The sequence below is a fragment of the Megascapheus bottae genome, chromosome 13 (assembly GCF_031878675.1).
Source record: "Megascapheus bottae isolate mThoBot1 chromosome 13, mThoBot2.hap1, whole genome shotgun sequence".
Taxonomy (NCBI): domain Eukaryota; kingdom Metazoa; phylum Chordata; class Mammalia; order Rodentia; family Geomyidae; genus Megascapheus; species Megascapheus bottae.
The window spans coordinates 29,729,576-29,755,338 of record NC_143521.1 but is presented as its reverse complement, the minus strand read 5'-3'; the positions used below and the strand labels follow the sequence as shown (position 1 = coordinate 29,755,338).

Genomic DNA, 25,763 nt, shown 5'->3' with positions numbered 1-25,763 from the left:
AAATACTGTGCAACACAAATAATGTGAAACACAAACTAAAGTAGATGTAGATAAATATCCATTTTTACTGTATTTTCAGAGATTTTGTCAACATACCTATCTTCTTTTATACATTTGAACAATGTGAAATTTTATTTTTGTCTTTGACTATATAGGCCAATATTCAGTCAATCATGGCCTCCGAAAAACAAGTAAACATCTTGATGAAATTGCTGGATGAGGCCCTAAAGGAAGTAGACCAGATTGAATTAAAGCTGAGCAGTTATGAAGAAATGCTCCAAAGTGTAAAAGAACAAATGGATCAGATCTCTGAAAGCAACCACTTAATTCATCTTAGTAACACTAATAATGTGAAACTCTTGTCTGAGATTGAGTTCCTTGTGGTAAGTATTTTTATAAATTACTAATAAAAGCAAGAATAATTAGTGATTGTGTATAAAATTTTATTGTAGATGTTTTCTAATTTCCTTATAAAATCAAGATCTAAAATAATTCCACAGACACAGTGGTAGGATTAAGTAACATCTAGCCTATATATTTCCAAAAATTCTATATGTGAGTGATGTGTATTCCAGAACCACATGGACTTGGCCAAAGGTCATATAAAGGCCCTTCAGGAAGGAGATCTTGCCTCTTCCCGAGGCATTGAGGCCTGCACCAATGCTGCGGATGCCCTTTTGCAGTGCATGAATGTCGCTCTCCGGCCAGGTATGCTCTTTGGAGTTCATCATACTTAACCAAGATTTAAGACTGTAACTTGATGTAAAGATTTTTTTTTCATATAATTTTTTTTTTTCTTTTTTGCCAGTCCTGGGCTTGAGCTCAGGGCCTGAGCACTGTCCTTGGACTTTCTCAAGGCTAGAGCTCTACCACTTGAGCCTCAGCACCACTTCCGGCTTTTTTCTATGTATGTGGTACCGAGGAATCGAACCCAGGTCTTCATGCATGCTAGGCAAGCACTTTAACCACTAGGCCAAACTCCCGGCCCCTTTCATATAATTTTTAATGTAATTAATAGAAGGGTTACATTATATTCACCAGATAGAGGGTGCATTACTTCACATACATTGATACCCTTTCTCATGTCTTGTTCCCCATTTCCCTTCCACCACCCCCACCCCTCATCTTGTTTTCCCCCCTTCCCTATCCGATTTCAAATAACCAAATACGCATATATACAATATATCAGATCACCAGGTGAAATACTGTAACAATATGAGATAGCCAAGGGACAGCAAAAGAGATGAGAGATAACATAGTACATTAAGGACAACAATCACTCACTGCATGGCTTTTGTTTCTATATGCTGGAGGTCATTTCATTTAGCGTCACACTATATGGCCTTATGTATCTAGATTTGTAAATCTCTGCTAGGAGAGCCCAAGATGTAAAGGTTTCTTAAAAGAAACAGCATGGGTCAAATGGATTAGGGTTGCAATATTAGCTATGCAAACAAGTCTCACTTATTTGTCAACACATTTCTATTGATAATAAGAATTTTTTCAATCTCTTCTGATTGACCACCAATGATTCTAGCTAACTTCATGACCGTGTTGTATTTACTTAAAGACAAGGTTCTATTACATACCACCTATTTACCCAGAATTTGCTAGGTAGCCCAGGCTAACCCCAGACTTTCAGTTCTCTCACCTCAGCTGAGATTACAGGCATATATCAACACAGACGCCTCTTATCATGATCGTTCTTCAGCAAAACCTAGCATAAAGTCAATTCTTTGGTTAAGCCAAAAAGTATGTTCATGTAGGCTGAGATTCTTAAGCTTAGTGTACATTTTTAAAACAGATTACCAAGCTGGGCGTGTTGGCTCATGCCTGTATTCCTAGCTACTCAGGAGGCTGAGATCTGAGGATCACAGTTCAAAGTCAGCCTATCCTGAGACGCTTATCTCCAATTAACCACCAGATGGGAACTGGGGCTGTGGCTCAAGGGTTAGGGCGGCAGTCTTGAGCTGAAGAGCTCAGGGACAGCACCTAGGCCCAGAGTTCAAGTCCCACAACCAACCCAAACAACAACAAATAAAAAAACACACAACCAGATTACCAGATCCCTTCCCTGGATTCAGTGAGTCTAGGGCTGGGGTCCTAGAATCCACTTTTCCTACAAATGCTAGGTGATGCTGATGTAATCTGGTTTTCCTCTTGCTTACATTTTATAAAGCAGATGAATACATGTTAAGAGTGTATTCGTCAGGAGTAGCTCAGTATTTTAGTGTGTTTACCTAGTATGCACAAGACTGAGTTTAGAAATGGAGAGGGGAAGGCAACACTAAACACTGAGGGAGGGCCCTGGAGTTTGGCACAGTGGTAGAGTGCTTGTCTAGAATACACAAAGACTTAGATTCGATTCCTCAGTACCACATACATAGAAAAAAGCTGGAAGTGGTGCTGTGGTTCAAGTGGCAGACCACTAGTCTTGAGAAAACAAATCCCAAAGACAGTGCTCAGGCCCTGAGTTCAAGTGCCAGGATTGGCAAAAAAATAAAACACACACACACACACACACACACACACACACACACACACACACAATCACTGAGGGAATCTTTTTTTTGTTTTTTTTTTTTTTCTTTATTAAATCCTTCAAGAAATGCCATTCTGCTTTCAGGACATGACATGCTGCTGTCAGTGAAGCAGCAACAGCAGCGTTTCAGTGATTTGCGCGAGCATTTTGCTCGGAGACTGGCCAGTCACCTCAACAATGTTTTTGTTCAGCAGGTAATTTTAATTTATTGTCAAAACCAGCATGTTTCTTATTTGTATATTACCTTAACCATAAATTCCCATAAAAATGTAATGTGCTCAACTAGGATTGTAATATATTCTTTTAAACATGTATTTGGTTTTATGATTTTGAAATACATGCATATTTACCCACAGAGGTAGTGTGGGCTTCAGCTGCTGAGAGTCTAGTTCCTTTCAGCCGAAACCACCTGATTCTAGAAATGAAATAGCTATAAAAATATTTGTTGATTGCATAGACCATTTAGATATTTTTATAAGTCTGAACTTGGTATATGTTGACTGTTGGTCTTGTTTTGTTTTTCAGTATTTTGATGTAAGAACTGGAACTGGATTGCATATTTTAAATATTTTGTAGTCTCTGTGTATTACTTGCCTGTTTAATATACTTTCAGGACGATGACAGGCATTCATTTATAATCTTCACATGTACAATTTGCCAGTATATTTGTATGAAAAGAGGTGTTATAGTTTAAGAATATGATAACAATATATTAGTAACTTTAAGAGTACCTTAGGGCCAGGAATGTGGCCTTGTGGTAGAGTACTTGCCTAGCATGCATGAAACTGTGGGTTCAATTCCTTTGTTATACTTACACAGAGAAAGCCAGAAGTAGCTCAGATGGTGGAGTGCTAGCCTTGAGAAAGCCCAAGGACAGTGCCCAGGCCCTGAGTTCAAGATCCAGAACTGTCCTCCCCCTAAAAAAAAATTCAAAAAAAAGAGTAGACCAGGAGTTTGGTCTAGTGGTAGAGTACTCTGGGTTTGATTCCTTGGTACCATATACATAGAAAAAGCTGAAATGGTGCTGTGGCTCAAGTGGCTCAAAAAAAAAAAAAGGAAAAAAGTACCTTAGAAGCTAGGCGAAGCCACTCAGGCTGAGATCTGAAGATTATGGTTCAGAGTCTGGAAAATCACGAGACTCTTATCTCTAATTAACCACCAAAAAAGCCAGAAGTAGAGCTATGTCTCAAGTGGTTGAATGCCATCTATGAGCAAGAAAGCTAAGGGACAGTGAGTGTTCAGGCTCTGAGTTGAAGCAGGGTCAGCACACACACACACACGCACACGCACACACACATACATATACCTTAGAGTAATTTCAATAAAAGGCCATTTTAATGGCATTTTAATATTTACTATAATAAGTTACATTTCTTATGTTTTTGTCTCTTTTATTCCTTCTATTGTATGTGGGCTATTTGTGTGGGAAACAAAAGAGAAATTGTATTCTTCAAGTAATACTGTCTGAAACACTGGATTCTTGCTTTATTTTCACTTTGCAGTATTCTAAAACAATTCTCTTTATATATTTTATTTCCAATTAGTTTACTCAGGCCCTCCTTCAACTCTATAACAGGTCGTACTTTCTTTCGGTTCCTGTGAGTACATCAGATTTGGCTCGAGCTTCTCTGATTTTTTTTTTTCCCCTATAAAGTTTGCTGAACTTAACAGCAGAATCTTTACAGCTTACAACTTAACCTAACATTCTGATTTAAGCTATTCATTAACTATATTTGTAACTATCTTTAGATGTCCTATTTGGTCTAAAAAGGCATTTTCATTCTGCTTGCCTTTCTCTTTTTTATTCTTTCCCTTCCTCAATTTCTTCTTCATGAATGTGGTAATTGTTTATCAGGCAGTTGAAATGCAATTGACTTGGGATAAATGAGAGTCTGGTCCTGCCTTCCTGTACCTCACAATCTAGGGTAGGGAGACAAATGTTCTCAGAAGAGGTAAAGGTGAGGGAAGAGCTGTGGGGACAGAAAGGAGAACCACCTAACTGAGCTTACATGTAAGGGGGAAATCACAGCAGACCCCTTCAGACCAGAAACATGACAAAGGGTGAAATAATTCAGCAATGATACTTTATACTAGACACTATATTGGAAATGAACTATACAGCTTGTAAGGGAGCGAGGCAGAAGGGCAAAACCGGGGAGAAAATGAGGAAAGAGGTAAAATGGCTCAAAAAGAAGTGTTCTGTAACCCCTAAGTATATCACCCTTACAATAAAAATAGTTTTTAAAATAAGGAAAGCAAATTTAAAAGTCGATTACATAGCAAACACATCTTTGCATCTTTTTTCAGTCACTTATGATTCTTCACAATCCCTTAGTTTTTAAAAATAGCACTGTTGGTAGTGCTGTTAACATTAAGAGATAGTGTTGGAGATGCTAGTTAATAAACTAGTTTTGTATCCTTAACTCTTCCTTGACATGTAGTTGCTATTTTGCTTGTGTGTCTTTTTAACTAATTGGCTTTAAATGAATGCTTCCCATTCCTAAAAATCTAATATGTGCTGTTCTATGTGAATGATGCTTTTTTTAAAAACAAAATGTCCCAACTTGTGATATGCTGAAGTCCTAAGAGGATTTTCCAAGTGTGTGTGTGTGTGTGTGTGTGTGTGTGTGTGTGTGTGTGTGAATTTTGTTAAATCACCTATGAAAACAGTTGGAGAATATATGGAAATTTCTATTCCTAGTTTAGGGACTAGCCAGAAAAATTGGGTTAATGTGTCATGCTCTCATATCTCTTTTGTAGTCACTAAATTTTCAATATATAAAACCTGTCATCTGCTTTCACTATTTCTTTTTTTCAGGTTCTTTATTGGCATATATTAATTGTATGAAGTTAGGGGTTTCATTGGATATTTATATATATGCGGATACTAAACGTTAATCTTATCCTCTTTATGTTTAATTCTGTATGATAGATCCTTCTTATTTCTTTTTAGAATTTAAAGAATTTATTAACATTGATTTTTACATCATATTTCAAATGACATGTTTAACATACAAGCATTCAAGAAGGGAATCTATATACAATCACTGGCACTTAGTTTTTAGAACATAATCAAAATTAGGCTAAGGGTTTGTATATCATAGATACATATTAATTTATGAAATAATATATTATGTCTATAGAGTCATAGGTTTTTATGTCTATGTAGTTATGTTTATATTTCTAATACCATGTCCATAGCATTGGGTATGCAAATATTGAGTCCTCACTCTTGTACTGTTTGGATCTAATAGCCACATATTAAGGATACCATGCACCTTTTGTTCCTTTGGTCTTGGCTTGTCTCACTCAACATGATTCGCTCTAGATTCATCCACTTCCCTGCAAATGCCATTATTTTGTCTTGTCTGTTGGCTATGTAGGATTCGATTGTGTGTGTGTATATATATATATATGTATGCCACATTTTCTGTATCCATTCATCTGCAATAGGGCATCTGGATTGTTTCCATCGCCTGGGTATTGTAAATAATGCAGAGATAAACATAGCTGAGCAGGTGTCCTTATCATATTTTGGGTTATGATGTTCAGGAATAGATGCCCAGAAGTGGTATGGTGGGATCGTAGGGAAGGTCAATTTTCAGTTCTTTAAGAAACCTCCACACTGCTTTCCAGAGTGGCTGAACTAGTTTACAATCCCACCAGCAGTGTAGTTGGGTTCCTTTTTCTCCACAACCCCACCAGTAACTGTCTTTGTCTGAGTTCAAAATCTTGAAAATTCTTGTTGGGGTAAGGTGGTATCTTAGGGTTGTTTTTATTTGCATTTCCTTTATGACTGTGGATGATGAACATTTTCTCTTAAGTTTTTCTGCCATTTTAACCACTTCTTTTGATAAGTCTCTCTGTAGTTACCTTGCTCATTTAGTGATTGGTTTGTTGGGTTTGTGGGGGGATTAGTTTCTTGAGTTCCCTGTAGATAGTGGATATTAAGCATCTGTCTGATGTATTATTGGTAAATATCTTTTCCCAGTTGTTTGGCTGTCTCTCTACTTTTGCGACTATGCTTTTATCTGTGTAGAAACTTTTTATTTTTAGGTAGTCCCATTTATTGAGTCTCTCCAATCTGTTGTGACCCTGGGATTCTGTTCAGGAAGTTTTTACCTGTGCCTATGAATTCCAGTGTCTCTCCAACTCTATAACAATTTCAAGGTTTCAGGTCTGATATTGAGGTCTTTGATCCATTTTGAGTTAATGCTTGCACATGGCAAAAGGCTAGGGTCAATTTTTAGATTTCTGCATATGGCTGCCCAGTTTTGCCAGTACCAATAATTGAATAGACTGTGTTTGTTCCACTGTATATCTTTGGATCATTTGTCAAATACAAGTTGACTATAGGTATATAGTTCTATTTCTGGATCTTCTGTTCTGTTCCATTGATCTTCTATTGATCTGGTCTATTTTTGTGCCAATACCATGAGGTTTTTGTTATTATGGCTCTATAGTAGAGTTTGAAATCTGGTATTGAAATACCACCAGCATTGCTCTTTTTGTCTGGAATTGTTTTGGCTATTCTAGGTCTTTTCTTGTACCATATGAACCTTTGCATTGTATCTTTTGTTTCAGTAAAGAATGTCTTTGGGATTTTGATGGGAATTGCATTGAATTTTATATCAATTTTAGCAGTATAGCCATTTTCACTATGTTGGTTCTCCGTAGCCATGAGCATGGGATGTCTTTCCATTTTCTAATTTCCTCTTTAATTTCTTTCATTAGGCCTTTATAGTTTTAATTAAATAATTCCTTTACATCTTTGGTTAAATTAATTCCTAAGTATTTTATTCTTTTGGGGGCTATTGCAAATTGGATCATTTTCTTGATTTGGCCTTCTGTTTGTGTATTGTTGGTGTACAAGAAGGTTACTGACTTCTGAAGGTTAATTTTGTATCCTGCCACTTTGCTAAAGTAGTTTATTAATTCTAGGAGTTTGGGAGTGGAGCTTGTTGGGTCACTCAGGTAGAGGATCATGTCATCTGCAGATAGGGATAGTTTAATTTCTTCTTTCCATATGTGGATCCCTTTGATGTCCTTTTCTTGCCTTATTGCTCTGGCTAAGGGTTCCAGCACTATATTGAAGAGAAGTGGAGAGAGTGGGCATCCCTGTTGAGTTCCTGATTTTAAGGTAAATGGTTCCAGTCTTTCACCATTTAGCATAATACTGGCTGTAAGTTTGTCATATATGGATTTAATTATTTTGAGGAGTGTACCTCTTATTCCTATTTTTTCTAGTACTTTCAACATGAATGGATGTTGTATTTTGTCAAATGGCTTCTTCGTGTTCAGAGAAATTATCATATGATTCTTATCCTTAGTTCTATTGATGTGATGTATTACATTGATTGATTTGTGAATGTTAAACCAGCCTTGCAACTGTGGGATGAAGCCTACTTGATCGTCGTGTATAATTTTTTAAATTTGTTTCTGGATTCTGTTGGCTAGTATTTCATTGAGTTTTGCGTCTGTGTTCATTAAAAAGATCGGTCTGTAGTTTTGTTTTCTTGTTGGATCTTTCCCTGGTTTGGGGATGAGTATAATATTAGCTTCATAAAATGAGTTCGGTATTTCTCCTTCTGTTTCTATTTCTCGGAAGAGTTTCAAGAGTATAGGTGTTACTTCATCTTTGAACGTCTTGTAGAATTCCACAATGAAACCATCTGAACCTGGGCTCTTTTTGGTTGGCATTTCCCTGATTGCTTCCACAGTCTCATTGTAAGAGATTGGTTTGTTCAACTTGTTTACCTTTTCTTGGTTCAGTGTGGGTAGCCTATATTTAAGAAATCATCCATTTCTACTAGATTTTCTTGTTTCTTTGAATATAGGCCCTGGTAGTACTTATGCGTTATGGACTGAATTTCTTGGATATTAGTTGTGATTGTTCCCGTGGGGTCTCTAATCTTGTTTATTTGTGTCTCTCCTCTCCTTTTTTTGGTTAATCTTGCTAGGGGTCTGTCTATTTTGTTGACTCAAAGAACCAACTTTTTGATTTATTAATTTTGTGTATAGTAGATCTTATTTCAATCTCTGATATTTCTGATTTTATTTTTGTTATTTCTGTCCTCCTAGTTGTTTTAGAATTAACTTTTTCTTGGTCATCTAGGTGTTTCAGTTTCTATTTAGGTTATTTACATGCTCTTCTTCTGTCTTTTTAATATGGGCTCCTAGTGTGATAAATTTGCCCCTTAGAACTGCCTTTGCTGTGTCCCTTAAGTTCCTTTGTGATGTTTCTTGATTGTCATTATATTCAAGGAAGTTTTGAATTTCTTTTCTGATCTGATCTGTAACCCAAGAGTTATTCAGAAGCGTGTTGTTCAGCTTCCAAGTGTTTGAATGTTTTTTGACTTTTACCGCATTGTTCAGAACTAGTCTGACTCCACTGTGGTGAGATAGAATGTATGGGATTATATCAGTCCTCTTGTGTCTGCTTAAGTTTTCTTTATGAACTATTATATGATCTATTTTGGAGTAAGTTCCATGTGCTGCTGAGAAAAATGTATAAAGTTTTGCTGTTGGGTGGAAGACTCTGTGTATATCTGTTAAGCCCAGCTGGGCTATGGCGTCGTTTAAGTCGATGGTGTCTTTGCTTAACTTTTGTTGCGAGTGGTGTCTTAAGGTCTCCCACTATGATTTTGTTTAAGTCTATCTTATTCTGTAATTCTAAGAGAGTTTGTTTGACGTGTTTGGGTGCTCCCATGTTGGGGGAGTAAATGTTTATAACTGTAATATTGTGGGTATGGATTGTACCCTTTACTAATATTTAGTGGACAACTATATATTTATGTACTGATTTTACTGAGAAGTTAATTTTGTCGGAGGTTAAGATTGCTGCTCCTGCGTTTTTTCATGGTGCATTGGAGTGGAAAATTCGTTTCCATCCTTTCACTTGGAATTTTTTTCTGTCTTTGGCAGTGAGGTGGGTCTCTTGGAGGCAACATACGGATGGGTGGTGTTTCTTCATCCAGTCTGCTGCTCTGTGTCTTTTGATTGGATTGTTCAACCCATTCACATTTAGGGAAATTATGGAGAAGTGGTCAGTGTCCATTGTCATTTATTTTTTCTTCTAAGTTTCTTTCTCTCTCTCTTTTCCCCTTTTGTGTTTAGTGAATTATAGGTAATTGCTTCTTGATGGGGGGTTCTTGATGTTCTGCAATTTGTTCTCGATTAATTAATATTTTTTGTAATGCTGGTTTAGTGTGCATGTATTTATATAGCTTCTCTTTGGAGTGAAATATTCTTGTTTCTCCCTCAAATATAAATGCTAGTTTCGCTGGATATATTAGTCTGGGTTGGCAGTTGTTGGTCTTCAGGACATGAATGATGTTTTCCCAAGCTTTTCTTGCTTTTAGGGTTTGCATGGAGAGGTCTGCTGTTATTCTATTTTTTTTTTCCCGTTGTAGTAGAGCTCTTTCTTTGTTTTTGCAGCATTTAAGATTAATTCCTTGGTATTCGGGTCTAGTGTCTTTACTATGATGTGTCTAGACGCATTCCTTCTAGGATCTTGCCTGTTTGGAGTCCTGATACCTTCAATAATGTATTTTCCCTTTTGAGGTTGGGGAAGTTCTCTATGATTTTGGCAAATAAGGTTTGCATTCCTTTGTCCTGGAACTTAGCCCCCTCATCGATCCCTATTTTACAAAGATTGGATTTCTTAGCTGCGTCTGCCAGGTCCTGGAGTTCTCTTTGGTGAATTCTGACTGATTTCTACAGACTGATGATTCTCTGTTCCAGCTCTTGCGTTCTATCTTCTGTTCCTGATGTCCTATTCTCCATCTCAGTCAATCTGTTGGTTAATGCATCCATTTTTGCTTGAATTGTGGACACTGAGCTGCTCATGTCTGCTGAGAGGGTATTAATCTTTGCTTCCATTTCTCTTTTGAATTCGAGGAACTCTTTGGTAATTTCCTGCTTATGTTCCTGGAATTGTTTTTGTAATTCTGCTTTAATTTCTTTAGTAATATCCACAATCATCTCCTTGAATAGTCATATTTCTTGTCTCTTCAGGTGTCATTTCTTGGGATGGTGACATCTCTCTCGTCCCCTCGCTCTTGTTTCTTTTTGGGTTTTTTGTGGGAATTTGATTATTTATATATGTCCTACTACGTCATTGTGCTTTCCGAGGCATCAATGACTGTTGTTGTAGGTTCGCTCTGTGGTCAGTAGGTGGTAGTCTTTACTTGGTTTGAGACTGGTGGATCTGGGAATCTGTGTATACTTGTGGTCTCAGCCAAATTGGTTCCGCTGCTGACTAGGTCAGAGTTTGTAGCTTTTACAGGTGTTTGGCCTGTTCTCGGAGGCTGTGTGCTGCTGCATGGCTAGTTCTCACACCAACCAGTGGCCCCACAGTGGGCTGTAGGATGGAGATATGCACTTCAGTCTCAGCTAGGCCGGCAGATGGCTAGTTTTCCTGCCCCTGGATATGGGCTCTGAGGGTGGAGCCGTGCCTTTCTGGCTCTCAGGGGTCAAGCTGGGCCCCTGTTGGTCTGCCCTTCAGTTCCCTGCTGTGTTTCAGCTGCTTTGGCAGAGAGTCTGTCTGTGACTCTGTGTGGGGTCCCTTGGTGCAGTCTTGCTGGAGACTTCCAGCAGGAGGGCACCTTGTTTAGGTTTGGGTTAGTCAGATGCTGGCTCCCAGACTCCCGCCACCCCCACCCCCTGTTGGAAGGCAGGGTGTCAGCGCCCCTCAGTCTCCACTTTCAGTGGCCCGGGAGAGGGGGCTGTTGGGCAGGTGGGAGCAGGGACACCTCTGCCCCCTTTGGTGGGGTGCTAGGTCTTAGCACCTGCCTGCCTGTCAGTCTCCAGTCAATGTCCTGGGGGAGGGGTCTGTTGTGGAAGGGCCAGGATTCTGAATTCCTTGCCCCCCTGCACTTGCTAGTCTTTCTTGGGAGGGGTGGAGGGGTCTGGGTTAAGTTCTGTAGCTCGCCACCAGCTCTGCTTTCCCGATGGTTTGGGGGAAACCCGCTGGGCTACTTACTGATGGGGTTATATGTGAGCTGCTTCACGGTGTTGGAGGGTTGTTTGCTTCCCCTCTGGTCTCTGCCGCCGTCTGTGCTGTCCACGACCAGTCTGTGCAGATTCCTGCGTCTGGATTCCGCCACTTGCTGGCGTTAGTGGAGTCTGGGCTTCCCAGGCCCGGTGACCTCCGCCATGGCTTTCACAGCTTGAGCCGGCTATGAGGAGTGTGGGAGGGGTCCACGTGTTTCGATTCTTTGAGAACATTGGATATAAGATTTATCTGGATTTCTTTTCCAGTTTATGTGCTTCCCCGTTGCTTCTTGAATTTGTTGTTGTGGATTTCTTAAGGTAGTTGGCTCGTGGGATTTCCTGATTCTCTCTTTTTGTGGGAGAAAAGTAGGCTGGGTCCCTGTTGTCTCGGCACCATCTTCCAACCCCCCTTCCCTCCCTTTCTCCCTTCTTTCTCTCTTTTCTTTTCCTTCTTTCTCTCTTTCCCGCCCTACCTTTTGTTGGTCTTGGTGCTTGAACTCAGGATCTGGGTACTGTCCCTGAACTCCTTTGCTCAAAGGTAGTGCTCTGCCACTTTGAGCCGTAGTTCCACTTTATTTTCATTACGCTTCAATCAGAAAAAATGTCATCAACCCATTCATAAGGAAATAGGAAAACTTGGAAATAAATCATATTAAGTGAAATAAACCAAATCCCAAGAAACATAGACTCCATGGTTTCCCTCATTTGTCATAATTAGTATTTGTCTAAGTAGTCCTAGCAGAATTCACAATAGCTCAATAGCTATGTACATATGACCATATTAAAAGATGCTGATCAAAATGAACTCCAAGATATGGAAACTAGAGGTTTATTTTGGTTTGGTTTGGTTTCGTTTGGTTTTTTAAAGTACTGGGTGAAGTTACTTTTTTTCTTTTGTTTTTTTTTACCCCCTTTGGTTTATCCTCTGTTGTCATTGTTTTCTATTCTGGTACCCTGTGTCTTGTATATACATTTATCTGATTTGAGAAAAGGAGGGAAATAACAAAGTAACAAAGTGGTGAGGCAGAGGACAAAGGCTGAACCAAGGCAACACAATATTTACAAGACACAGTATTGGAAATTAACTTTATAATTTGGTGGAGGGGAATGATGGGAGGGAAAGTGGGAGAAAAGAAGGGAGAAGATAACAGTGTTTGACCAGAAATGTACTCATTACCTTCTTTATATAGCTGAAATATTCTGTACATCACCCTTACAGTAAATTAAAATTTTAAAATAAGTAATTAAATCGGGGCAATAATCTTACCTTAACCGTCCCTTAGGCTGACTTAAAAAAACAGTAACAAAGAAAAGACTCAGTAATGAGGAATGCTTTAGTGGTTAGAATGTCTTACAGTTTATACCTCCACCTTACTTAAAGGTATTGGCAATGTCACTAGCAAACTCCTTCTTGTAGATTAGGATTTTTTCTTTTGGAATATTCTATTTCAAGTAATCTTTATTTAAAAAGTCATAACTAATAAATTTTTATTTTGTATGTTCATCACTAACTTCACCTTTAGATGACAGATATGTCTTTTAAACAAATTTAAGCTTTTCAAGCTCAGAGTGTTTACTAAACTATTGCATATCAACTAGTATTTATACATTTACAATAGCCTTATATAACTTTGCCAGGAAATTAATTAGCTAGACTCCAGAATTAACAAGTATAGTTCCTTTAATATAGTTTGTTCCTTTGATATAGTTGCCAACAAATAATCTTTTGACTGTCTAAGCAAACCAGATTGGATAAATATGATTTTAAAACTTAATCATTTAACTCTTCATTTCTTGGACACTACCTTCAAGTTCCATGACAAATGCTGACTAAGTAACAGAGGAGAACTAAGTTGTTCAAGAGAGTCATGAGGATTATCAATTGATAGGTATATAGATGTATCTATTAGCACTTGCAGTTTTTAAGTCTCGTTTGAATGCTTTTTTTGACATGTTTATAAAAGACAACAGAAGTGAGACTATTGAACAATGTTTCAATTCTAGCTTTCTTTTTATGTGACCTGAGAAAATCACATAATCCCTAGAGATTTAGTTTCTTTTCTCCAGAAATAGATATAGATTATATAATCTACCAGGCCTGTATTTTTCAAAGCAGGTATTGAGATACATGCTCTGACTAAGGCTGTTTTTAAACTTAATTTACATAAAAGTCTTGTCAAGGTTTAAAAATACGTATGTGTAGTTACCTATCTAACAAATCACCTTAATGAAAAAATTTAAATTACACGGTTACTAGGGATTTTCCTGGAAAGCCCCCAAGAATATAGTCATTTATAGTCCTTCCTAGTTCTAAATTCCTATGCATTTTTGTCTGTTATTGAATAACTTCCCTATTTAGAGATTTTAGAGCAGTCTGTATTGTTTATTTGCTTAATAAATTGTCAAATACTATGGTGTTATTCTCAACTCCCTAAAAGGTAGAATGAGTAGACTTATTATAATGCCATTCGTGCGTGACTATGATTATGTTATAACGGTGGTGTTCAGTTGATACATAGAGGATGACAAAAGTAGACAGTAAGTACTGTTTTATTTTTCTGTGTTCTATTAGTTTTGCTTGGCCACATCTGACTATTATTCAGAACTTTCTAATGTAACAATGTTTCTTTGCACTGTCAATCATATATTTAATTGTTTTACTCTAGGGTCATGATCAGAGTTCAACTCTTGCTCAACATTCTGTTGAACTTACCTTACCCAATCATCATCCATTTCATAGAGACTTGCTCCGGTATGCCAAGCTGATGGAGTGGCTAAAGAGTACAGATTATGGAAAATATGAGGGACTAACAAAGGTATGTATTTAATTTAACTTACTCCCTGAATAGAGTGCATAATCTTTTAGAATTAAGAGATTGTTGCCAGGCACTGGATGTTCATGCCTATAACCCTAGATACTCAGGAGGCAGAAATCTGAGGATTACAATTCAAAGCCAGCCTGGGCAGGAGAGCTAGTAAGTCTCTTATCTCCATTTAACCACCAAAAAGCCGGAGTGGAGCTGTACTCAAATAGTACAATGTAAGTCTTGAGCACAATGCCAGAAATGGAGCTGTGTCTCAATTGGTACAGTGCTAGCTTTCAGCATAAAGCTTAGGGACAGTACCCAGGCCCTCAGTTCAAGCCCCAGAACCAGCATACACATAGTTTGAAATAGTGGTATGCATTCTTAGCCAAAATAGTGATGTTTGTTCTTAGCCAAGAAGAAAATAGTTTTTTTTTAATTTTTTTTTATATTTTTATTGTAATTAATAAAAGGGTTACATGATATTTGCCAAATAGAAGGTGCATTAATTCACATACATTGATACCCTTTCACATGTCTTGGTACCCATTACCCTCCCCCCACCCACCACCCACTCCCCATATTGGTTTTCCCCCCTTCCCTATCAAGTTTCAGATAACCAAATACAAATAAATTCAATATATCAGATAACAAAGTGAGATACTATAACAATATGAGATACCCAAGGGACAGCAAAGGAGATGAGGGATAACATAGTACATTAAGGACAACAATCATTCGTTATATGGCTTTTGTTTCAATATCCTGGAGGTCCTTTCAATTAGTTTCATACTATATGCTAGTAGAGCCCAAGGTTTCTACTAATTATGACAAATGAGGGAAACCATTGAGCCTAAGTTCCTTTGAGTCTGGCTTACTTCACTTAATATGATTTTTTCTAAGTCTTTCTCTTTCCTAACAAATGGGGCAATGTCATTCTTTCTGACAGCAGCATAGAATTCCATTGTGTACAGATACCACATCTTGTTGATCCACTCATCAACTGAGGGACATCTGGGTTGGTTCCATATCTTTGCTATGGTGAATAATGCTGCAGTGAACATTGTTGTGCTAGTGGATTTAGTATGCCCTAGATTCTGGATGGTTGGGTAAATGTCAAGTAGTGGAATTGCTGGGTCATAGGGGAGTTCTATGTTTAGCCTTTTGAGGCACTGCCATACTGCTTTCCATAGTGGTTGAATGAGTTTGCACTCCCACCAACAGTGTAGTAGTGATCCCTCCTGGCCACATCCCCTCCAGCATCTGTTATTATTCGTTTTCCTGATCCTGGCCATTCTAACTGGAGTGAGGTGGAATCTTAGAGTTGTTTTGATTTGCATTTCTTTTATGACCAGAGATGTGGAGTATTTCTTCATGTGTCTATAGGCCATTTTTGTTTATTCTTCAGAGAAGACTCTCTTTAAGTCTTTGGCCCATTTTTTAATGGGATGGTTGTTACTTTGGAGATTAGTTTTGGAGTGATTCAGTTTTTTGAGTTGTTGATATGTTTTAGATATGAGGCCTTTGTCCATTGTTTGGTTGGTGAAGATCTTCTCCCATTCTGTAGGCTTCCTAATTAATTTACTAGCTATGTCCTTTGCCATACAAAAGCTCCATAGTTTAATGCAGTCCCACTTATCCAGCCTTTCTCTGATTTGTTGTGATTCTTGGTCCTTATTAAGGAAGTTTCGACCTGTGCCAAGGAGACCCAGTGTATCTCCCATTCCTTCTTGTAAAGTTTTCAGTGTGTCAGCTTTTACCTCCAGGTCTTTGATCCATTTGGAGTTAATTCTAGTGCAAGGTGACAAAGAAGGATCCAACTTTAGTTTTCTGCAGATGCTTAGCCAGTTCTGCCAGCACAACTTGTTGAAGAGGCTGTCTTTCTTCCATTCTATTTTTTTGGCTCCCTTGTCAAAGATTAGGTGGCCATAGGTCTGTGGTTTAATATCTGGGTCCTCAGTTCTATTCCATTGGTCTTCAGGCCTGTTCTTGTGCCAGTACCAAGCTGTTTTGATAATTATAGCCCTGTAATAGAGTCTAAAGTTTGGAATTGAAATTCCTCCTGCGCTGTTCTTTCTGCTAAGAAGTGTTTTTGCTATATTAGGTCTTTTATTATTCCATATGAAATTTTGAATTGCCTCTTCTATTTCTTTAAAGAATGCCATTGGGATATTGATGGGTATTGCATTGAATTTGTAGGTAGCCCTTGGCAAGATTGTCATTTTCACAATGTTGATTCTTCCAATCCAGGAGCATGGGAGGTTTTTCCATTTCCTTAGTTCTGCTTTAATTTCCTTTTTTAGGGTTTTAAAGTTTTCATCAAAAAGGTCCTTTACATTCTTAGTTAAGCTAATTCCTAGGTACTTTATTTTCTTTGGGGCTATTGTGAAAGGAATTGCTTTCCTGATTATTGCCTCGTTCCTCTCACTGTTGGCGTAAAGGAAGGCAGTTGATTTTTGAGGGTTAATTTTATAGCCTGCTACTCTTCCAAAGTTTTGAATCAGCTCAAGGAGCTTGGGAGTAGAGTCTATAGGATTCTTTAAATACAGAATCGAAAATAGTTTTTTTTTTTTAAAGGAACAATTAACCAGGCATAATGTTTATTGTATTTACATGGGTATTAATTATAGGAGGTATTTGCCTTCTAGGAATTTATCGTCTGTTTTAGTTTTGTCATCTTTTTTTTTGTTTTTTTTTAAAAAGGACAAAGTGTTCATAAGCATTGCACTATTATGCCAAGCACCTAGAGCCTAACAAGTTAACAAACTTCTATCATTAAAGAGTTTTAGAAGGTGGTGAGAGCAGTTGGCACCAGAGCATCGATTTCCGTGTGAGGGATGAGCGGTGAGGACTTCAGGAAGAGAGCTCTCCTGGCACAGTTGCAGGATTCCTATAGCACGCTGGGTTGAGTGTGCTTGAAGGGAGTTGAGTGAAGCCTTAGTGGGGCTGGGCAGATCTCCAGGAGCCGTCGAAGGTTTGGCCTTCCTGTGCATGACATTGGGAAGTGGGGTGGAAAGTTGGCCCTACACAGTTGGGAGTTTGGTCAGTGGTAGAGTGGCCTAGCATGCATGAAAACCCAGGTTCAATTCCTCAGTACCACATACGTAGAAAAAAGCCAAAAGTGGTAGAGCTGTAAAAGCCAAAAGAGGCTCAAGTGGTAGAGCTGTAACCTTGAGAAAGCCCAAGGACAGTGCTCAGGCCCTGAGTTCAAGCCCTAGGACTGGCAAAAAGGAAAAAAAAAAGAGCCAAAAATTGCCACCTAACTAGCTGAAACATACAAATTATGAGTAAGGAATAATGATCTGGATAGTCCTGGCTGAAAGAACAGCTTAATTAAACTTCTAAGAAACATTTTAAATGTTTTGTCTTTATGGTTTTGAGGCTAAAAATTGCCACCTATCTAACTGAAATACCCCAAATGGGTAATAAATGTCTGGATAGGGCTAGCTGAAAGAACAGCTTAATTAAAATTCTGAAAAACATTTTGATGTTTATCTTTATAATTGTGTGGTTTTAGAGTTTAAATTTTTTAAAAAATCAACCTGTTCTAATAGTACAATTTAATAGTAGTTATGTGGACAATGATAACTCTAAAAGATATCCTGGGGTTGGAGAGGATGATATGTTTGTTTGTGGAATGAGAATGTTAAATTTGTTGATTAAAAGCAATCGTTATCTAGTGTCTTCCATTCTTGCTTATGAGGACTTATGAGAAGTGTGGTACTAGGAAACATGCAAATTGTATATATATATTTTTGTGTGTGTGTGTGTGTGTGTGTGATTTTTGTTGGTCGTAGAGCTTGAACTCTGGGCCTCAATGCTGTCCCTGATCTCTTCAGCTCAAGGCTAGCACTCCACCACTTAAACCATAGTGCCACTTCCAGTTTTCTGGTAGTTAAATGGAGGTAAGAGTCTTAGGGTCTTTCATACCCAGGCTGGCTTTGAACCAACATCCTCAGATCTCAGCCTCCTGAGGATTTCAGGTGTGAGCCATTGACGCCCAGCTCAGATTGTATATTTCTATGAATGGGCTGTGGTCAACATATTGGATAGTGAGACATTCTTTTATATATCACTCTTTATTTTTTATTGAGAACAGCTGTACACATTTAGTATAAAATCTTACTTCTTTGAAACTGATAACATTAGAAGGGGGTTATAAATCCTGGTAAACATATAAAATACTTAAAATTTAATCTCCTGAGATGTTTATATGTATCTTACCTAGCTAGATATTTTGGATGAAATTTTTTGTTTCCTATTATTAAGTTAAATTAGCTTGTTAAGTGTTGCACAACTCTACTGTTGTGTTATAATTGTTCTATTTCATTCAACAGAATGCTGACTTGAAGATATTTTAAGGAAAAATATTTACAATTCTGGAATTCTTTGCCTTTTGAAGTTGTAGGAAGGGATTAACATTTTTGAATAATTCAACATAATTTATATCTCCCTAAGAGTTTTGTGACAAGTACTTTGTTCTCTAGTGAATATTCAAATAAGTAATCAATAAGCTTTTTGTCTAATTATGTTCTCAGTGAGTATTATTATTCTGTCTTTATATATAATGCAATATTCATGAGTGTAACTTAAAGTGAAGAAGCAAGATTTCAGCCAACCTCGTAATGATTTTTGCAGTTATTCTCTGCCCAGAGAGTATTTTTGAGTGGCAGTATTAATGAGTTTTTAAAATGAAATTAGCTTGTTTCCCAAGAATATTAGTTGTGGTTTGAGCTTTTGTTAGATTATATATTTGTTTTTTCGTAGTCTTAATTTGGTTGCTTAAGTGTTGTCCAAAACAGTTTTATTTAAAAAGGAAGAAGGAAAAAAGAAATGAAAGAAGGAAACAAACCAGTGATTCTTTACTAAGAAATAATGCCTTAATTCTAATAGTTGTTTGTGCTCAATTGGGTGTATAAAGTAACCATTGCTTGAAGTTATATTTACTAATTTAAGATGACAAAGAGAGTTGAAGCTTAGATTTCATAATAAAAGAAATAGAAACAATTTTTTTATTTCCTTTTTTTTGCTATAGACATTATATGTCAAACTCAATAAATACATTTAACTTGAAACTTAAAAAAGGCATGGTCTTCTGTTGAAGAGTTCTTCCTGAGAAACTAAAGGATTTTTGTGCATGGTGATAAGCAGAAAAAATGAGTTTGTATGCTAAATAAAAGTTGTATTCATGGAAGTTCAGCTAGTCATATCTGATTAGGAAAGTAATTATGAAGACTGAGATATATTAATTAAATTCTTATCGAAAATAACCTATTTGAGTTAACATTCCTATCTTTTAGAGGCTCAGTGCAACTAAATGTTCTCCATTTTCATTATAACTGCTAAGGGGCTGGGAGTTTGGCCTAGTGGTAGAGTACCTGCCTAGCATGCACGAAGACCCGGATTTGATTCCTCAGTACCATATACATTGAAAAAGCCAGAAGTGGTGCTGTGGCTCAGGGTAGAACACTAGCCTTGAAGAAAGCCCAAGGACAGTGTTTAGGCCCTGAGCTCAAGCCCAGGACTGGCCAAAAAAAATGCTCATTATAACTGCTAAGCAGCATGTTGTATGGAAGAGTGTCATAAAGATCCCTGTACTCTTTGGCTCTGTAATTTCACCCTTGAGCAATCATCCTATGAAAACTATTTGTTAGGGATGAAAGATGTTTCTAGCTTATCTATCAAAGCAAAACAATGCACCACTTCAGTGTTCTGTTAAGGAATTGGTTTACTAAATTGTGATAAAGCCAACAAAATAGCATACAACAATAGAATGATTATTCTGGCTCAGGTATCCTATTCCGTATGATGGCAACAATAGTAAAAGTATGTGAAAAGGAATACATGTAAGTAAATGCATAAGTGTGAGCTGGGCGCGGTGACTCACACCTGTAATCCTAGCTATTCAGGAGGCTGAGATCTGAGGATCACCATTCAAAGCCAGCCCAGGCACTAAAGAACATGAGACTCATCTCCAGTTAACTGCTAGAAAATGGAAAGTTGGGCTGTGACTTGAGGGGTAGCCTTGAGCTGAAGAGCTCAGGGACAGCACCCAGGCCCAGACTTAAAGCTCCATGACCCACAAAGAAATGCATAAATGTGATATTTGACTTGATATTTTTGTAAATTATTAATGTTACTGTGCCTGTTCAATTTGTGTGTGTGTGTGTGTGTGTGTGTGTGTGTGTGTGTGTGTGTGTGTGTGTATTTGTATCTGTGGTACTTGGATGTAAACTCAGGGCCTCATACTCACTAGACAGGTAGCCACTTAGCCCATTTTTGCACTGGTTATTTTGAGATAGAGTCTTGCATTTAACCTACCTTCACATAGACCAAACTTTTCATGTTGTAGCTGGGATGATAGACTAGTATCATCAGACTCAGCTTCTTCTATTGAGATGAAGGCTTATGGGATTTTCTGCCTTGGGCTCACCTTGAACTGGGATTGGAGCTCCCACTTTCACCCTTCCAAAGTAACTGAAATGACAAGTTACACACCATGATGGTTAGCTATTAGTTGAGATGGGGTGTCTCTGTATGTATGTGCGCGTATGCATGTGTATGTGTATGCTGGCTTTGAACCATGATCCTCCTGATAGCCTCTTTAGTAACTAGGATTACAGATGTGAACCAACCAGCACCAGGCTTCTATTCAGTTTGTTGTTGGTGGTGGTGACTTGGGGGCTTATGCTGTCCCAGTGCTTTTTTGGTCAAAGCTAGTGCTCTACTGCTTTGATCCACAATGACACTAATGATTTTCATGGTTAACTGGAGGTAAGAGTCTCATGGACTTTCCTGTCCAGGCTGGCTTTGAACCACAGTTCTCAGATCTCAGCTTCTTGAGTAGCTAGGATCATAGGCATGAGCCATTGCTATCCAGCCTCAAAAAAATTTTTTTATTAAAGAATTTATTAACATTGATTTTTACATCATATTTCAGATGACAAGTTTAACAAACAAGTGTTCAAGAAGGGAATCTCTATGTACAATCACTGGGACTTAGTTTTTAGAACTTAATCCAAATTAAGCTAAGGGTTTGTATGTCATAGAAACATATTAATTTACGAAATAAAACATTATGTCTATAGAGTCATAGGTTTTTATGTCTATATAGTTATGTTTATATTACCATGTCCATAGCATTGGGTATGCAAATATTGAGTCCTTACTTTGTACTGTTTGGATCTAATAGCCACATATTAAGGATACCATGTGCCTTTTGTTCCTTAGGTCTTGACTTGTCTCACTCAACATGATTTGCTCTAGATTCATCCACTTCCCTGCGAATGCCATTATTTTATCTTGTCTGTTGCCAGCCTCAAAAAAATTTTAAGATAGAAAATATCCTACTTAGGATGTTATCCTTGAGCTGAAAAACTCAGGGACAGTGTCCAGGCCCAGAGTCCAAACCCCACGATGAACCCCCCCCACACACACACACACAAAAATACCCTACTTTTCATATTGTGTGAAATGTAAGTTTTGGAGCACAAAACACAAAATTTATACCAAGCCCAAAGAATTTGGAGGGCTGTTTTATAAACAGAAGTTGTTGAATGTGTTTTATTAAAAAGTATATTGTGTTTATTTTAAGAATTATATGGATTATTTATCCCGGCTATATGAACGAGAAATCAAAGATTTCTTTGAAGTCGCAAAGATCAAGATGACTGGCACAACTAAAGAAAGCAAGAAGTTTGGTAAGCTTAGGCATTTTGGTTCATTGTTTTTCTGTTAAGAGTAGAATTATTACAAATCTCAGATTTTAAAAACATAGAACACAATAGGGCTAATAAAAGAGGAGATCTAAAACATCTGATTTATCAATATTTCAAAGAAAGAAGGTATATCTGTAAATATAGTACTAATTGAAACTCCACAGTATGTGTATTATTAATCTGATTTATTGATATTTCAAAGAAAGAAAGCATATATGTAAATATATTACTAATTGAAATTCTATAGTGATTGTGTATTCTATAGTTAAAATATATGAATTCATAAGGAAAACAGTAAGAAAATGAAGTACATTCTTGTAGGCAGTGTTAGATAAGTGATCCATGTTGAGAATTCAGTTTCTGATTCCCTAAAAGACCTTTTTCAACAGTTGGGAGCAAGTCATTATTCTCTATAGAGAGATGAAAGTGATTCCTGGCTTCTTACTTGTCACTGGCATTTTTGAATTTAAAAAAAAAAAAAATAAGTTTAGGCCATGAGTTTGGCCTAGTGTCAGAGTGCTTGACTAGCATGCACAAAGACTTGAGTTCGATTCCTCGGTACCACATGCATAGAAAAGCCAGAGCAGTTAAGTGATAGAGTGCTAGCCTTGAGGCAAAAGTCCAAGTACAGTACTCAGGTCCTGAGTTCAAGCCCCAGGACTGGTCAAAAAATAAAAATAAAAAAATAAGTTTATTTTTCTCCTCTTGTCAGTGAGCTATTAAAAAATGCTACCAAAATTTCCCCACACTGGTGCCTTAGTTTTATATAACAGTGTGGTTTTTGTGCTGCTTTTAAATATTTTTATTGACAAAAACATCCTTTGAAAGAATAGCCAGTAAAAGTACCAAGTTAAGGCAGGTGATGTGCTGAGGCTATGTTCTGCTCTTGCATGTCCCATCTCTGGAGTTCTCTGGGTGGCGTCTGTGCCTATTCCAGTCCAAACCTGGCCTTAAAGGGCTGCATTGTGTATTCCTGAGTGTGTCTACATAACTCCCCTTTAGATTAATGAGTTGAGCATTTGCTTGTTTAAAGAGCCTATGTCCTAAGGAACTACAATAATCAGAAAAGAAGATTGAAAATTGTTAGAACATATCTTCTTTCCTTTACTAGATAATTATTCTGCAATTCAGTGATTATTAAAATTGTAATATCAATAAATTAATTAAACTGACAATTGAAGTGGCTTTGAATTTGTAAATATTCTATACTTTGGTAAAAATGCCAATAAGAATTTTGGGACAGTAGGCTTTTGGAAACAAATGCTAACTCATCCTAAAGGATAATTGTTTTTAAACTGCATTGTGTTTATATCCTTGTTAATGTTTCACTGTGATATGTTATGCCTTTTTTGGACAAAGAGCATATTATTAATTCAGTTACATGTTTAATGTTTTCATTAAGTATATTTGTTACCACAATGGACTATGTTATATTGATGTATCTCTTCAGTTTATGAAAACAAGTCAGATCACATTAAGATAAATGAAATAATTAAAATATAACTTAAATGAACTATAATCATATCTTAGTGTTACCCTTGTAGTAAAACCTAAACCGTTTCTTACCCTTGCAAAGTTCTTAAATTACCTTACTTAAAAGTGTTTTTAATTTAGAGATAAAAAATGTGGCCCAAAGTCAGGCACTGATAGCTCACGCCTGTAACCGTAGCCACTTAAGAGGCTGAGATCTGAAGATTGTGGTTCAAAGACAGCCCGGGCATGAAAGTCTGTGAGACTCTTATCTCCAATTAACTACCAGAAAACTGGAAGTGACCTTGTTGTTCAAAGTGGTAGAGCACTATCCTCTAAAAAGAAAAAAAAAAAAAATGACCCAAGTAGCACATTTGCAAGGCTCTGAGCTCTAAACTCAGGACCATATGTATATATTAAATTCACATAATACAGATTGAGAAAGCACTTTTATAATTTTTAAATGTTATAACAAACTTCCTATATTCTATATATCTACTAAATATCAAGGAAAAGGAAAGTAATTTATAACAACTGAAGCCTAGAAAATTATTTTGCTACCAAATACAGGAAAAACTAAAAGTTCAAGCCAAGTGTGGTGACTCATGCCCATAATCCTAGCTACTCAGGAGGCTGAGATCTGAGAATCAAGGTTCAAAGCCAGCCTGGGCACAAAAGGACCAGAGACTCTTATCTCCAGTTAACCTTTAGAAAAATGGGAAGTGGGGCTTGGCTCAAGGGTAGGGCACTAGCCTTGAGCTGAAGAAGAGCTCAGAGACAATGCCCAGGCCCATGGGTAGGGTGGTAGCCTTGAGCTGAAGAGCTCAGGGACAGCACCCAGGCTGAGTTCAAGCTCCATGATCCACACACAAAAAAAAGTTCAGAGGATAAAACATATTTTGGTCCATCTTTGAATATTTGACTAGTTAGTTGCATTGATAGTATACATTTCAAGTTAGATGCAGATGACTTCAGATGTTTCAAATCAAGTAAAATGTAAATTTTTCTCAATATATTTTTCAATGACTCAAATTTTGTATAAATGAATTTTATAGAACTTATAGTTTAAATAATTATAAATGAAGTTTAACTTTCTTTTAGTATTCCGGGTTACATACTGACAAACAGTTCTGAGAAGAATTGAATGTTTCATGTGAGATTTGTGTCTAACAGAAGGCAGCTATGTAACTAGTTGAGTTGTGTAGATTAATAACTTTCTCTTTGCACAATTCTTCATTCAACTCTTTTAAGGCCAACTTATCTTATTCAAAATATGTTAAAGATGCGGGGAAGTACCTTTTCTTTGTGGCAAGGCCTTCATACAGATCACTTTACATTTTGATTAATAGCCTTTATCAAAGGCATAGGCTATTCACCTAAGGATTGTTTGGGTGTGTTTTTTCTTTATATTCTACATAAAGAGATGGCTTACAAAGGAATTTAGTAATTATGATTTTTTTTTAAAAATCTTTAAACAGTTGTACAAAGGAGTTGTCACGTATCATCTCTTTTTTTTTCTTTTCTTGGCTCATTAGTGTGGCAAATGAATAGTGTGTACTTTGCCTGGAAGTATGGCAGGGATGTATGTCGATGTAGGGGAGCAAAGAAAGTTTAAGAGTTCTATTTGAGGGGTCGGGAGCCTGACCTAGTGGTAGAGTGCTCCCCTAGTGTGCATGACGTTCTGAGTTTGATTCCTTGGTACAAGGAAAAGCTAGAAGTGGTGCTGTGGCTCAAGTGGCAGAGCAATCACCTTGAGCAAAAAAAAAAAGTGTCCAAGCACAGGGCCCACACCCTGAGTTCAAGCCCCAAGACTGGCACCAAAAAAAAAAAAAAAAGAATTCTATTTGAGATTTTACTCAAATGCTATATACATTTACATCATAATTGCCCTTCTGTTTAGTATTTTAAAGTAAGATTGGCAGATTATAACCATTTAATCATTGTTTCTCCACTAAACTAAAATTGTGTTGATTCTAAAAGTAGTTGAATACAAGGATAAATTCAGAGCTGACTGGAAGAGTAATTCAGTAAACAAAGATTTATCACCTATCTATAGTAAGCACTATGGTTCATAGTAGAAGTACAGCAATGAACAGAGACTTTGCCTCTTTTATGTTTATAGTCTACTGTGGATTATTTACTGGTACTTTGAATTATCTTACATATTTGTCACTTGCTGGTAAAGAAACTGCTGTTTTTATGAGTTCCAGATTAAAATGAATAGCCACTAAAATT

General features: G+C 37.2%; 1 protein-coding gene across 5 annotated transcripts in view; it reads left to right on the top strand.

The window, feature by feature from the left end:
- Exoc1 (exocyst complex component 1) overlaps window positions 1-25,763 on the top strand; it is a 66,266-nt gene that overhangs the window by 19,322 nt on the left and 21,181 nt on the right. For all 5 annotated transcript variants that reach the window (XM_090343574.1, XM_090343572.1, XM_090343573.1 and 2 more), the window contains 5 exons: window positions 156-383; window positions 576-708; window positions 2,627-2,736; window positions 14,203-14,352; window positions 21,935-22,040. In XM_090343574.1, the coding sequence (XP_090199700.1) occupies window positions 156-383; window positions 576-708; window positions 2,627-2,736; window positions 14,203-14,352; window positions 21,935-22,040 (727 nt within the window). The remainder of the gene's footprint in view (window positions 1-155; window positions 384-575; window positions 709-2,626; window positions 2,737-14,202; window positions 14,353-21,934; window positions 22,041-25,763) is intronic.